At 38.3% G+C, this 14641-nt stretch overlaps 3 protein-coding genes across 6 annotated transcripts; 2 read left to right on the top strand and 1 right to left on the bottom strand.

Moving 5' to 3' along the window:
• Positions 1–297: 297 nt before the first annotated feature.
• vps26b (VPS26, retromer complex component B) lies at positions 298–4420 on the top strand. The gene is made up of 6 exons (XM_026299014.1): positions 298–1018; positions 1385–1541; positions 1726–1890; positions 2156–2331; positions 2436–2578; positions 3337–4420. The coding sequence occupies exons 1-6, from the start codon at positions 796–798 to the stop codon at positions 3472–3474; spliced, it is 1002 nt and encodes a 333-aa protein (XP_026154799.1). The 5' UTR covers positions 298–795; the 3' UTR covers positions 3475–4420.
• A 986-nt stretch (positions 4421–5406) lies between these two features.
• Positions 5407–8027, bottom strand: thyn1 (thymocyte nuclear protein 1). Of its 4 annotated transcripts, XM_026299127.2 has the most exons (9): positions 7968–8023; positions 7727–7811; positions 6793–6851; positions 6531–6709; positions 6372–6440; positions 6110–6202; positions 5928–6023; positions 5680–5830; positions 5407–5589 (listed from the first exon to the last, which is right to left on the bottom strand). In XM_026299127.2, the coding sequence occupies exons 3-9, from the start codon at positions 6839–6841 to the stop codon at positions 5537–5539; spliced, it is 690 nt and encodes a 229-aa protein (XP_026154912.1). In that variant the 5' UTR covers positions 6842–6851; positions 7727–7811; positions 7968–8023; the 3' UTR covers positions 5407–5536. The 4 variants fall into 4 exon arrangements, with proteins under 4 accessions (XP_026154912.1, XP_026154913.1, XP_026154910.1 ...); XM_026299128.2 differs by lacking the exon at positions 7727–7811 and having other exon boundaries at positions 7968–8027; XM_026299125.2 differs by lacking the exons at positions 7727–7811; positions 7968–8023 and adding an exon at positions 7292–7476 and having other exon boundaries at positions 6793–6863.
• acad8 (acyl-CoA dehydrogenase family, member 8) lies at positions 7655–12621 on the top strand. Its single transcript, XM_026299123.2, has 11 exons — positions 7655–7822; positions 8502–8602; positions 9015–9184; positions 9716–9825; positions 9907–9983; positions 10637–10774; positions 10933–11068; positions 11177–11274; positions 11376–11528; positions 11631–11733; positions 11885–12621. The coding sequence occupies exons 1-11, from the start codon at positions 7705–7707 to the stop codon at positions 11938–11940; spliced, it is 1260 nt and encodes a 419-aa protein (XP_026154908.1). The 5' UTR covers positions 7655–7704; the 3' UTR covers positions 11941–12621.
• Positions 12622–14641: the final 2020 nt, after the last annotated feature.

Here is a 14641-nt window from a genome sequence, read left to right as displayed (position 1 = left end):
TTTTTTGTAGGCTGTTATTAGTGCAGCTACAATACAGGATTTGCCTCTGAAATGTGATGAAATAGAAATAAAACTTAGAAAATAGAATCAGAAAAATTATAATCAAAACTGTAATTGATACTTCAGGTATATTTCGCTGTTAGTACACTCGTCGTGTATTTGAGTACATTTATTTAAGTACAAATTCAGCTAAAGTAAGAAAGTAAATAGTGTTTTTATTTTAGTATATGAAAACCCATTACTTCCGGTTTACAGCGCCCGTCTTCAACATTTTATTCTGAAAACTCTACCCGGAAGTAGTTAAGGCAGTACAGGTGGCGTACATCCTGATCGTTTGACAACAGTCACCGTTTTCGCTTGCTGAAAAACAAAAATGTAATTTGTATCTACGTAGTGAAGACTGTCCGATTAAGACGGATTACTTTTTTGTTGCATTCAAAGTCTTGGTGCTATTAAGCTAAAAAAACAGAAGAAAACGAAAGCGGCTAATTTGCTGATGGACGTTTTATTCTGCGCTTTCGTTGTGCCTTCGCTTCGCTATTTAGCTCCACTGGGGGAAATGAGTATGGACATGTAGCTAAATGTGGAGGTTTCTGTGAAATATCGTCGACTTTCCCAGCCGAAATAGTGTGTGCCGTGCTCGGAGAGGGGCCTGAGGTCGTACAGCCTGTAGGCCTTTTCCACTTTGAAACATTAGCGGTGGTTTTTGTTTTGTTTTATTTTTTTTTATTTTTTTCGTCGAGTTAGTTTGCTAACAGGCTAAAGAGATAAGAGTTAGTTCACCCTAACAGCACAATGAGTTTCTTTAGCTTTGGACAGAGTGCAGAAATTGATGTTGTCCTTAATGACGCTGAAACGAGGAAGAAGGTTGAACACAAAACTGAAGATGGAAAGAAAGACAAATACTTTCTGTTCTATGATGGAGAAACTGTCAGTGGAAAAGTCAATGTCACACTGAAGAACCCTGGGAAGAGGCTGGAGCACCAGGGCATCAAGATTGAATTTGTAGGCCAAATAGGTAGGTTATAAAAAACAAAAAAACAACCACGAGTCACTCACCAGTGACGCAACACAGTTTAGTTTGTGTGAATCTGAAAAAAGGAACTTAACTTTCTTTTTCCTTAATTCCCCTCTTCTAATAATTGTGGAGGAAAAAGTTCTAAAATTATGCTTTGAGTAAGTGAAATTTACCTTAATTTAAAGTAAGAGTATACATACAGTGGTAACATTACATTAAAAATAACTTTCAATAGCTTTTCTCTCAAACATAACTGCAATCATAAAATCAATGTATACTTTTTAATATTACATAATGTAGTATCAGTATTATAAGTATGCAAAGTATTCAGATGGATTTGTCTCTGATAACATCCTTCTTTTCTAGAGCTGTATTACGACAGAGGAAATCATCATGAGTTTGTTTCTCTGGTGAAAGATCTTGCAAGACCGGGTGAAATAACTCAGTCGCAAACGTTCGACTTCGAGTTCACTCATGTTGAGAAACCTTACGAGTCCTACACAGGACAGAATGTCAAGTTAAGGTAAGTTTGATCACTCTACTTTATGGCCAGCAGAGTGACTAATGACTGACTCCTCAACGTGCTTGTCATGTGATAGCATGCACATTGAACTTTTTAACTCTTGCAGTATACTGTGTATTTTATGGGCTGCATGTGATAATATGGGAAAAGTACTGTTATCAGTCTCTGTTTGTTTTATTTGCAGATATTTTCTTCGTGCCACAGTGATCAGAAGACTAAATGACATCATTAAAGAGATGGACATTGTGGTCCATACATTGAGCACTTACCCTGAGCTCAACTCCTCCATTAAAATGGAAGTTGGAATTGAGGATTGTCTTCACATTGAGTTTGAGTACAACAAATCCAAGTAAGGATTGCAGGTTGCAACTAATCATAAATGTTAAATTGTTAAATCATAAATCATTTGTCTTCAGTAATCTTTTTTTTTTTACAATTAATCAACTATCAAAATAGTTGTCGATCTTTTTTTTTTTTTTTTTTTTTCGTAACTAACCAATGGCAGTGTAACACATCTAGACACTGGAGTAATAATTGTTTACTATTCTTTTTGAAAAGAATTAGTGCTCAGTAACTAACTTTACAGCCTTCATTCTTTCTTTGTTTTTGGACAGGTACCATCTGAAAGATGTCATTGTGGGAAAAATCTATTTCCTGCTGGTGAGGATTAAGATTAAACACATGGAGATTGATATAATCAAACGTGAGACAACAGGCACTGGCCCCAGTGTATATCATGAAAACGACACTATTGCCAAATATGAGATCATGGACGGCGCGCCGGTCAGGGGTAAAGAACATTCATTCATAATTTTAGTTATTTGAAAAATAAAAACACAATCTTCAGTCAAGATAGACATTTTCAACCCTGTTTGAATGCATTTCATTTTTCAGGAGAATCCATTCCCATCCGGTTATTTCTGGCTGGCTATGATCTGACTCCCACCATGCGAGACATCAACAAGAAGTTCTCTGTGCGCTACTACCTGAACCTAGTGCTGATCGATGAGGAGGAGAGACGCTACTTCAAACAGCAGGTGAGCTAACTAAATCGCAACTCCAATGCAGCGCGTGCTAATGCTGCCAAAGATGAGCCAAACGCACAGATCGATTAATCGTCTATGTGTCGTTAAGAAAACATACGAGACTGTGTGACGATTGGACAAACATTTATTCTCAGAACGCTTGCAACAGTCTTTTCCTGAGAATGAATCAAGACTGCCTTTTGTTTCCAGTTTTTATTTTATAATTAAATTAAACCTTAGACCACCCTGGAAGTAAATTCCAGGCTACACCTCTGCTCTGACCACTCCACACACAGGAATTGCATCTACACTCATTATCTGTTTAGTTTTAAAGATCCTAGTTTGGTTATCACAATTTTCAGTGCAATTGTAAAACATGTATCCCTCTGTTTTTACATACATTCAGAAAGCCTTTGTTTACTGTATTTATTCCAACTTCACAAAGCCTATGATGATGTGTTTAAATGTCTTGTGTCATAAATAGTCCAAAACTACTGAGTTACAGTCACAGAAAAGTAATGAAACCAGATATATTCCCACACATAGTCTTTTAAAAATTAATGCATTATAAATTATTTATAGTTCTTTGCTCAATTTGAGTGACTGCTTGTCAATTCAGGACTTATTCCAATTCAAAAGCAACAAACTTTTTTGTCTCTTTAAAAAATTGTAAATAAATAAATAATATAATTACTAACATGGTCTCAGTATTCTTTAGTTTTTATAGTTAAGGATGAGCATAATCTAACATACCTTTTCTGCTTCTATAGGAAATCACACTGTGGAGGAAAGGTGATGTAGTGAGGAAGAGCATGTCCCACCAGGCAGCCATTGCCTCTCAGAGGTTCGAGGGCTCGGCCGCGTCTGAGAGTGCACTAGAGCAGGCTGCAAAGGAGGAGAGCGGGTAGAACCCACTGCCTTCCAGTCTCCTCTCACAAGACTCATGAGCATCTGCGTTGGAGTGGTAGAGGCACCTGTCAACTGTACATTTGGTGAAGCCGCTGTTTTATCTGTGAGCCACTGCAGGTAAAGGGAGACCAATAGCAGTAATGCAGTATGTGAACAATGAAATAGTTTGTATGAGGCATTTGAAGGCTGCTGGGCTTGACCTTCCTCATTAATTTTGTTTTCATGGGAATCAAACTAATCAACTGTTACAATATCCACCATGTAAAACCTTTCATGTGAAATTTTTAAAGCTTTCTCTTTGTTACATTCTAATGCTTCTTGGGAATAAATTGATCTCTAATCTCTAAATTAGTGCAGCTGAATTGTCATAAATGTATTTCCATGACATTCCTCCTTTAACTAATGCATTCCTAACTTTGTAAGAAGGTCAAGAAATCAGAGATTACCTTGCACTGCTGTATTTTGCTGAACGTTTTGTTTGTTCAAAAAAATGGTGGAAGTGTAAACTGGATTTTTTTTTTTCCTTTTTGACCTTTTTAAGTATTATTTCACATACTGTTTTTTATTCTGTAAATAAGACCAGCTAAAACCTGTTATCCGTTCCCCGTTCCAGCTTGTGTGCCCTGATTCCTGATTAGACAGTATATGGTACCACAGAATGACTTCTCATGTTCATATGCTTTAGCTCAGCATTCCAGTGGTGTTAGGACTGGGCGTCACAGTGGTTGTATTAGGTCTAATAGTACAAAATCATCTCTATTCTCTTTATTGGAGACTTGAAAGTTGTGCCTAAGTGTGTCAAGCAAATGAAATCCTCCTGCCTCTAATATAATTTTAGTCTTTTAACCAGAGAAATGTTACAGTAGAATTATCTATCTTTTGCAAAATGCTAATCAATTGCTCCTTGTCCCCAAAAGTCAAATAAACTGATGCCAAATGGAATAACCTCAGACTCGGTTTTGGATGTGGTGCAGAACAACTGTTTTGACAACCTGAATGGATTGAATGGAAAACATAATGACATCATTTAAGTGAATTTTTGAACGCACATGTTGAAATGTATGCAGTGTTATAAAGAATATAGAGTTGCTAAATGAGAACTGGCAGATAGCGCAGTCATACTGCATTTTGTAAAAAAGGAGCAGCAGTCCCAAGTACAAGAGAAGACCAGAGTATAAATATTATAAATGTTCAACACTACATTACAGCCTTAAATTTTATGGGATACTTATGAAAAAAAAGACATTGTAAAGAACAGGAATTTACACAGAATTTAAACACTTCAATCTATCTATTAGTATGGACAGTCACGTTGCTGGAGTCATTCATTATGATCTTTATTGTTATCCATAATGGCCAAATAATGGGCTATTTGCTATGTGTTTCAAGCACTCCCTATGCTGCCAGATAATACCCAAGTTCACAGGTTCTGTTTTGCACACAGGATGATATCAAAGACCTTTCATCTCCCAATTTCCTTCATCACCAGTGGACAGCAGGGCAGCAGACCTAATCATGGGAAGTTATGGAGCACAGAATATGAGGTCTTTTTTATGGTGTTAAATGGGGCATTGCAAATCAGGAGTTGAATAGGGGCAGTAAAACGCAGACTGAAGCTATTGTGAGGGCGAAGGGCAACCTTAATCAACATTACTTATTACAGCCATTTTGTACCCAACTCATGCACGTTAAAGATTTTATAGTAACACTGAACTTTTAGCATTTATAAGCACTATAGACACTTGTAATACGTGGTTTTTAACATTACAGTAGTTGTAAGCCGCTACAGGGACACCAGCATGGTGGACAAATACATTAATAAACACATCTGCTTAGAACTACTTTACAGTGTGTTACCCTTGGTGTTTATACTGCTTATAAATACTAAATGCAGGAATTGAAGTGTGATTAATTTCACGTGGCACCTGAAGTTGTCCTGCAAAAGCCATCATTTAATAATTACGAACAAGAAAATAAAACACTACATTATTGTATACTAATTAAGACTTTGTGGATGGTACAGTATGTTGCAGTTTTATGATTTCACCACATCCTGAAGCGTTAAGTCCTCAATGGCTCTTTGTCTTCCAAACTTAGGACAAAGTCAAACTCCTCTGCAAAGAGAAAAACAGGCTGAGTGTTCAGAACTAGCCGAGCACTTCCTAATAAAACAGGATTGCACAGACTGTAGGTTTTTTATGTACCTGTGGTTAGGGGTTGAACAGAGAGCCTGGCCCTTGTAAAAAGTGCCATGTCCTTCAGGGGCCCTCCCTTGGCGCGATGTTGCAGGTGGTACTTTTTCAGTTCAGACAGAGGAAGAAAACGCTTCATCATTCTTTGGTACTGGACATCCACCTGAGAGAGTGAAAAAAAAACTCTGTTCATCCTTTATGCTTGATTATTATAAACATTTAATGAACATACATTAGCTGTTCTTCCTCAGTGATTTTACCATGCTCCACTTGGGGTTGTCTGCTTTGCTGGTTGCATCATAATGGACGTCTTTCTTGTCAAACTGAGTGTGGTCCACATAAGCTTCCTTCACAATCTAGGTAAAAAAATGCAGCTGAATTTCATGGCTGTCTAGTTCTGTTTAAATTAGACTATTCTCAGCAGGGAGACAGAGTGCCTTACTTCAGTGATTCCTGCTATCCCCGGTTCCTTGCAGTTGCTGTGGTAAAAGAAAGCCAACTGTCCTTCTTTCATCTGTCTCATAAAATTGCGAGCCTGCAGATGAGAGATCATTTAAAAGACTATTCCCACAGAGAAAAGAAAAAATTTATACATTCTTTTATTGAGAAAGGAATGTGCACAGGGCTGGTGATAACACGTTGAGTCAGTTCAGAGTGGTTTTGTGGCAGCTTATTCATTAGAGGAGTCAGTTTTGTGCCTCTACCTGATAATTGCGGACGCCGTCCCAGCAGCTAGTCTGATTAGACAGAGCCTTCAGATCCTCAATCCCAAACTGCAGAATGAACCAGAGGCATCAGACATGTGCAGCCCACTCAATCATTTTGCAGCAACAGACTGCACTGTCAGTGCTTCCGCTCCGTACCTTTACATCGATCCCGTTCTCGAAGCGGCTCTCAGGCTCGGACTTCATCAGCCAGTGACAGTAATGTGGAGAACCAGGTGACTCTGAGCTCTCCTTGCTTTTTCCACTCTCAGCTGAAACTTTCCTCTTATCACCAACTTTTTGCTTCACAGGCGAGGCTGTTTCACCATCATCTTTCCCTGTGTTGTTGGGGAAGTACTTGTCATTTAACATAAGATAATTATCAAACATTAATTTTTACTCTGGGATTTTACTTGCTTACCTGAATTTACTGCTCTTTCACTCACTCTGGCCTTTTTCTTTGGTGCCATCTCTCTCGGTCTATAAAGAAAGCTATTTCAGTGTTACAGACATGATATGTGATCCATAAAAGGGCTGGGGGGATTTGATGCCATCACACACTCTGTCTGCCATCAGACATTTTTTTTTTCATATTATCTATACTGTAGTAGTACTCCCTTAAACATCTCTAAGTGTATTACTGTAAACAGTGTCTTGTCATTCTGGAGGATGTTTGTGCTGCATTAAACATTTTACCCTTATTGAGGTGAGGATTTGTTGCAGGGTTGTTGTATTAGCTTTAGTTGGCTATATACTACATGGCTTCCTACGTGAATAATAACCCTTTTCCTGTAAGTTAAACCTGCTTTGAGCACTTGAAGGCATCACCAGACATGGCAGACAATAGCTAGCGCTGTAACAGCTCTGGACAAGCCTGAACCTGTGAACTAAACGACTAATGCAGATTATACCGGGCCTACCTTCAGTTAGTTAGGTGGTAGCTTTACTCTGTGTAACCTGTCAACCATCAAATCCCGCGAAAAACAACTCACTACACGTGACGTCAATAGACGACGGTGCAATTGATTTTATCACCAGCTACTCCCGTTTGGGATTTAGCTAAAGGCTAACTCTCCGGTATCAGCAATTTGTAATACACCAGCGACAACATGGATTTCAGTTTTAGTGGGCTGAGATTTGTATTTTTTTTTCTAGGTCGGGTCTGATGAATCAAGAATAAGTGATGCAGAAATGGAGAACCGTTTATTAAACTTCATTTTAAGTGACGAAACGGGAAGTTAATTTCAAAGCCCTAATTATGTAAAACTACATTTCCCAGCAGCAGCAGCGCCCAAGTGACACAACCCTAACTAGACACTGTCGGGGGCGAAACATGGCGGCACTCGGACCTTTACCGAGAATTGCAAAACTGGGCTCTTGCGTCTGTCGGAGCCACCGTCTCATACTGAACAGAAGCTCACATGGACGAGGACTTGCTTCCTGTATCGACCGTAAGTCCCAGAAAAACATAAAAAGAGTCAGCTTGAGTTCATATGGCAGTTTATGGAAGAAAATCTCGAATGGCAGCGGGTGACCATTACTGATTAACTGTATTTAGTTGACAGGCTATGACATTTTACAGCTAGCTAACGTTACCTTTCTTCACGGTCAGTGAAACAGGATTAAGTACATACAAGCAGCTCAGCTCTTTAATATTAATTTTACTCAAAGGCGGTGTTCATTGGTTAGTCTTGGTCCTCCAGTCACAAGGCAGCAGGAGCTGCACACCCCTGCTTGACGCCGCCCCCCTTGTGTGATCTTACCAAACCTGAATGCCATTATCTGTACTCTAAGGTTATTGTGCGTGCGCGCGCGCGCGCGTGTTCTCCACTAGTCTCGAGGCTTTTCCTCTGTTTCCAGCTGTGCAAGTACTCTGGTTATCTACATTCATTCATTATCTGCACAAGCTATGATCTGTTTCCTTGCTCAAAAGAGAAACTGTGTCTTGTTTATTTCATGCACGATCAAACTAGTCTATATAACTATATAATCTCTGGTGTGCTGCCTTCTAAAGATGTTCCAAAGCGGTCTGACATTTGTCATTGCATTTACTTTACTTTATGTCTGCTCCAGCATAGTAACAAAACAATAACTGTACTGCACTGTTTGTTCTCTGTTCATGGCTGGCAGCTGCTCGTGGACTCACGGATGAACAGAAGGAGTTCCAGAAAGTGGCCTTTGACTTTGCGGCGAATGAAATGGCTCCACACATGGCAGAGTGGGACCAAAAGGTATATTGTAACATACCGTTAAAAATGTCATCAGAATCATGTCATTTTAGTTAAATAAACTGGTTAGAAACCCTGTTGTTTGGCCAGAACATGCGTCTGTAACTCCAAGCATCCTTTCTAACATAGTGGCTGTATCATCATTTTACAATTATCAGCCATGGTAGGGGGCCCTCCTGCTCCAAAGTGATTCTTACTGTGCTGCATTTCTTTGCCAGCATCTTGGAGCAGTGTAAAATATTGTTTCAGGCTTAGACAATCCTTTATCTGCTGTACCGAGTTATAATTTAATGCCAGTTTCATCATTTGTTTGTGTTGGTATTAGAGCTGGCCAGGCTAAGATATTGGCTAATAAACTGACTAACACTTAATATCTATAATAACTTTTTTTTTTTTTTTTTCCTTTTTCTCCCAGGAAATCTTTCCAGTGGAGACAATGCGGAAAGCCGCTCAGTTGGGGTTTGGTGGTATCTATGTACAGCCAGATGTTGGAGGATCAGGCCTTTCACGCCTGGACACATCCATCATCTTTGAGGCCTTGTCCACAGGATGTGTCAGCACCACAGCCTACATGAGTATCCACAAGTATGAACCTCTCACACACCAATAATGGCATGCATCTATAGTTAAGATTCGGTTAAGATTTATGACATTATTTGGTTGTCCAAATTCAGAACACAGCATTCTTAGATAACAAATGGCTTCAGACATGATGGTGTACTTTAGATCTCCATGTGAAATGGCCTGAGTAACCAAGTTTGACAGACCAGTTTCTGGTTTTGTAATTGAAATACCTTGTTATGGCATACTTGTTAAGATTACCCAAAGAGCAACAGTCCAAAAAACATGAAAGTACACAAGTTGTGTCCATTTGTCCTAAAATCTGATTCCCTTAAGATAATCTCAGACCAAAGGTAACTTTGATTTTTTTTTTTTTTTTTTTGTCCCACATTGTAAATATTATTTATACATATTTGGCACTTTGCTTTTTTGGTCTTGTAAACAGTTAAATGAATTACATTCTGACCACTATTAGGGCACTATGATGATAGCTATGACATGTTTTCTTAAACCTGCTGATCTGCATTGTGCTTTTTTTAAAATTATTTTTTGCAGCATGTGTGTCTGGATGATAGACACATTTGGCAATAATGAGCAGAGGGAGAGGTTCTGTCTTGATCTCTGTTCGATGAAAACATTTGCTTCCTATTGTCTCACTGAACCAGGTGAGTGTACATACTTCAGTGAAAAACCCTCTCCAAAAATATCACCAAAAATATATATTTTTGTTTGATCCTTAACTTTAGGCAGTGGCAGTGATGCTGCCTCACTTCTGACTTCTGCACAGCGGAAAGGAGATCACTACATCTTGAATGGCTCTAAGGTTACTGTTTCATTCATATTTATGCTCACATGTGGCTTGACCATAAATTGTTGCAGGTTCTTATGTTCTTATGGATTCATTTGTCAATTGAAATTGTCATGGCATTGTCTAAAATGCGTTAAGACAGTCACATTTTTAGAGTGTTCAGAACAGGAGTGGACTTAGTGACTTAGGGGTAGGAGGCAAAGTACCACACTGTTAAAATACTGTCAATGCTCTGCTTTTGATTTTTTTTTTTTTTTTTACATTCCAGTAGCTAATCACATTACAGTCTAGTGATTTGTTCAAAACAATGCTGTCATGTTTTGCTTCTCAAACATGTTTGCATACCCTACAACATGAGAAAATTTAGCAATGTAAATGAATTTCTTAAATATTTCTTATTTTCTTTCTCTTAATACCAAAAAGAACCTCTAAGAGTACCATTAAAGTTCCACATCATAAAAATGTAATTATCTAAATCTTTTCATATGACAGCTCCAATGAACCAAATTATTCTCCAATTGAAACTGGTAAATAATGAAGAGTAGTATCAATGTCAGTGTGTATTGCAAAGTATTGGTAATAAGCAATATTGATATCGGTATTGGTAAAATCCTAACAATACCCAACTCTAGACAGCAGTAAGACAGAAACATGTCTTGTCCTTTCAGGCCTTCATCAGTGGAGGAGGGGACACAGACATCTATGTTGTGATGTGCAGAACAGGAGTTAAAGGACCAAAGGGCATCTCATGTTTGGTGGTGGAGAAAGGAACCCCAGGCCTCAGTTTTGGCAAAAAAGAAAAAAAGGTAGAGCTGTTTGGTGCTGAGAAATCATTTCTAGGTGAATGTATTTTTAGATGGTACATCCCTTTGACCATTATGCTCAGTGAAAGTGTTTGCAAGTAGCCACTAGATGGCAGAATTAGGCCATATTTACTTAGATGTTACCCAAATCTGTTCTCCAGGTGGGCTGGAACTCTCAGCCGACCAGGGCAGTGATATTTGAGGACTGTGCGGTTCCAGTGACCAACCTGCTCGGTGAGGAAGGACAAGGCTTTAACATCGCCATGAAAGGCCTGAACGGAGGAAGGATTAATATTGGTGAGTAGGAAAACACGAAGTCACCCCTCTGTTCCATTACAATTTATGATACACTAACATGTCAACATGGTCAACCATCAGCAGCGTCTCACCGGTTTTCATTTACAGCTTCCTGTTCTCTTGGGGCGGCACATGCCTGTGTCCAGCTAGCAAGGGATCACCTGTTGGTACGCAAACAATTTGGAGAGACATTGTCCAACAATCAAGTAAGTATCTCACATTTTTGCAGCCAGTGCTCCTATTAGTGATTTAAAAAGTTATCCTGAAGTCATCTTTCCTTCTGTCTATCTCTGTGTTGTCGGTATAGTTTCTTCAGTTCAAACTGGCGGAAATGGCCACCAAGTTGGTTGCGTCTCGTCTTCTGGTGCGTGAAGCTGCCACAGCACTGCAGGAAAACTGGCCCGATGCTGTTTCTCTCTGCTCCATGGCCAAGCTCTTTGCCACAGATGAGTGTTTTAATGTGGGTTCTGCTGAGTAATAATAAAATCATTTATTGCAAAAAGTAAAAAACATGGTTTTACTATTTCTGTATTATTACATTTATTTATATTTTTATCAAAAGATCTGCAACCAGGCTCTTCAGATGCACGGTGGATATGGTTATCTCAAAGATTACGCAGTGCAGCAGTTTGTCCGTGACATCCGGGTACATCAGATCCTAGAGGGTAAGGTTTTATAACCGTGATGTCACTCTGTATGTCTTGTGTGTTTTAATAATTCATTTCATTACATTTAAGAATGATGCTGTGCCATAGTTTTAAAATAAAGTTACATAGTTGTATGTCTCTTTTAATCTTCTTTGTCTTTCCCCTTAAGGTACAAATGAAGTGATGAGGATGATCATTTCCCGAAATCTGCTGACGGAGTCGTGATGATCTGTTTCATCAGTAGACTTCAACAGTGGCCATGTTGTTACAGTCTTTATCTTTAGTCCGTTACTGTGTCACAGGTTTCCTGAATTGCCTTCCACTTTTTAGTTTCTGCAGAGGTCACAAAAGTCATTCGAAAGAGTTTGGAGTGACCCTGTAAGTAAAGAATAGGTATTTCTTGTATAGTATTTGTTTTTTTGTTTTTTTTTTGTTTTATTTTTACTGCCAACAAGGCTCCAGGGCTGCAAATGCTTAACATTTGCATTTTACACAGGCAGCTAGCATTCAGTTCAAAACATATCAAAACATAAGTATAATTGAAACAGATAAGGAATATGTTAATTACAGAATGCAACTGAATAATACTGTGACGCCTGTTAAAATCTGGCAATGTTGAGCTGAACCTGAGAATCTTGAATCTGAGATACTTTTTTATTACATACATATTCTTTATTTGGTGCAATTTGTAAAAAAAACAAATGACCTGTATTAATGAAAAAACTATCATACCATCTGATTTTATCTGTCCCCAAAGTGGCCTTTCAGATGTTTTTGCTCATGGTTACTTTAGTGTTATTATATTTTACCCATAAAACTTAACAGTGTGGTCATGCATTAACAAGGCGAGTGAAGGGGATGATATCTAATGGCCACCTGTTAATAAAAAGGTGCAGCTCTAACTCATTTCCTGTTTTGTTTTTTTTTTTCAGCTGTACAGCTGTAAGATTGGTTTATCAGAATGTGTAAAGCAACTATCCTGATACACTGTACACTGTATATAAATAGTGTTTAAATAAATTGAAATAAAATGTAAATGAGCAAAATATGAATATTTTATGAAAAACGTAATTAAAAAAGGATTTGTATAGAGCCTGCTAACATTTAATTGGATATTTAGTATTTGTTGTAGCCTAATCATGTATTTTTTATGATTTGTTCATTATTTTCTTTATATAAAATTCTATGGAGACATCTATTTTTACAGTGCAATAAGAACTAAAGATCATTTGGTTGTAATTGGTTGTAACTTATGTGTGTTATGCCTTCATACACATACATGCATTAGGAGGAGCGACACTGCCTCTTGAAGACGGTGGCCATGGTCACTGCAGCGGCTCATACAGCATCAAAGTGTACAGATCTATGTTCTTACGTGGAGGATTCTCCAGTCCAAGTGTCCTCGGGCAAGTCACAGAACCCCGGGTTGCTCCTGGTCACTGTACCGTCGCTGTGTAAATAGGTGAATGATTGATTGGTGTAAATGCTCCTAGACTGCGTTTAGTTATGACCCCCATTTGTGAACACACTGTGGATTGTTGATGCGTTTACTTCATAAACCTGAGTCCTCTGTGATGACGGCATACTGTAGTACAACAGGTCTAACAGTTTAACTTTTGAACAACAGATATTATAATTAGTTATTTCATAATGTCCTATTTATTTAATTAATTATGAATCTTTCAGTGCTCCATAGTAGGGTTGTGAAGATTGAGTTGTTTGCATAGAGTGAAATAATTTCTCCCATAGACTTCAGTTGTAAAATTATAATCTTTAAAATTAACATAAAGTCACAGAAATCAACTAATATCAAATGCAATAGCACCCATATTCTTCAATAAGCTGAGTAACTTTCATGGTTATACCACAAAGCGTTTTGGACTAGTTACACACAACCTTGTGCTATATATGACCATTATATCGATATCAGAATGAGTGCAGCACTCTCAATAATATAAGTAAAGTTTAGCTGTGCTACATATCACACTCCAGAACACTTTATTTGAAATCGTTTCAAATATCAGAACTGTATTAAGGTGGGGGCAGCACGGTGAATTGGTGATTATTACTGTTGCCTCACAGAAAGAATGTTCCTGGTTCAAAACCCGGCAGGTACTCTGGTTTCCTCCCACAGTCCAAAAACATGTATGTCAGGTTGCTTGGTGACTCTAAATTGCCCATAGGAGTGAGTGTGAGTGTGTGAGGTTGTTTGTCTCTATGTGGCCCTGTGATGGACTGGTGACCTGTCCAGGGTGTACCCCTGCCTTTCACCCAAAGAGAGCTGGGATAGGCTCCAGAAATAAGCAGACAAAGATAATGGGTGGATGGATGGATGCATTAAGGTGGCTTTCGAATATTAATAATATTAATAACTTACCACCACGTTATTTCCTGATGTTAGTATAAATCCAAGAAAATATACAAGACCATTAGCAAAAAGACTGTTTTAATGTTAGGGAAAATATTCTGTACTATTTTTCCACCACTCTCCTCAACTAACGGCCTTATACATCTACAATGATCAATACCAAGCACCTCTGGACAAAATAGTCAGAAACCAACCATCAACTTCAGCGATGCTGTACTCACTATTTCAGTTACATTCCTTTTAACATAACAGGCAAAAAACTCGTACAGGATGTTCTGTCATTAGACATGAGAGTCTACCATAAGAAAACCATACTGACACGGATACAGCAGGTTACATAAACTACCCTTACAGCTACGCAAGCAAATGTGAGTCCAAAATAACAAGATATTCAAAAAACCTGAATATTGATTTTGCTTGTTTTTTTTTTTGCTCTGAACTTGTGTCTAGTGACTAGTCAGCCTGAGAGAAGTGACTGGAAATGATTAGAGTGAAATAAAAATGAAATTATAAAAAATGTTTTCATATTTTGGTTATATATTATACAAATGTAGCCAA

The sequence above is a fragment of the Mastacembelus armatus genome, chromosome 13, assembly GCF_900324485.2.
Source record: "Mastacembelus armatus chromosome 13, fMasArm1.2, whole genome shotgun sequence".
In the NCBI taxonomy this organism is placed as follows: Eukaryota; Metazoa; Chordata; class Actinopteri; order Synbranchiformes; family Mastacembelidae; genus Mastacembelus; species Mastacembelus armatus.
The sequence above is the reverse complement of the archived record's forward strand: the minus strand, read 5'-3'. Positions and strand labels throughout refer to the sequence as shown.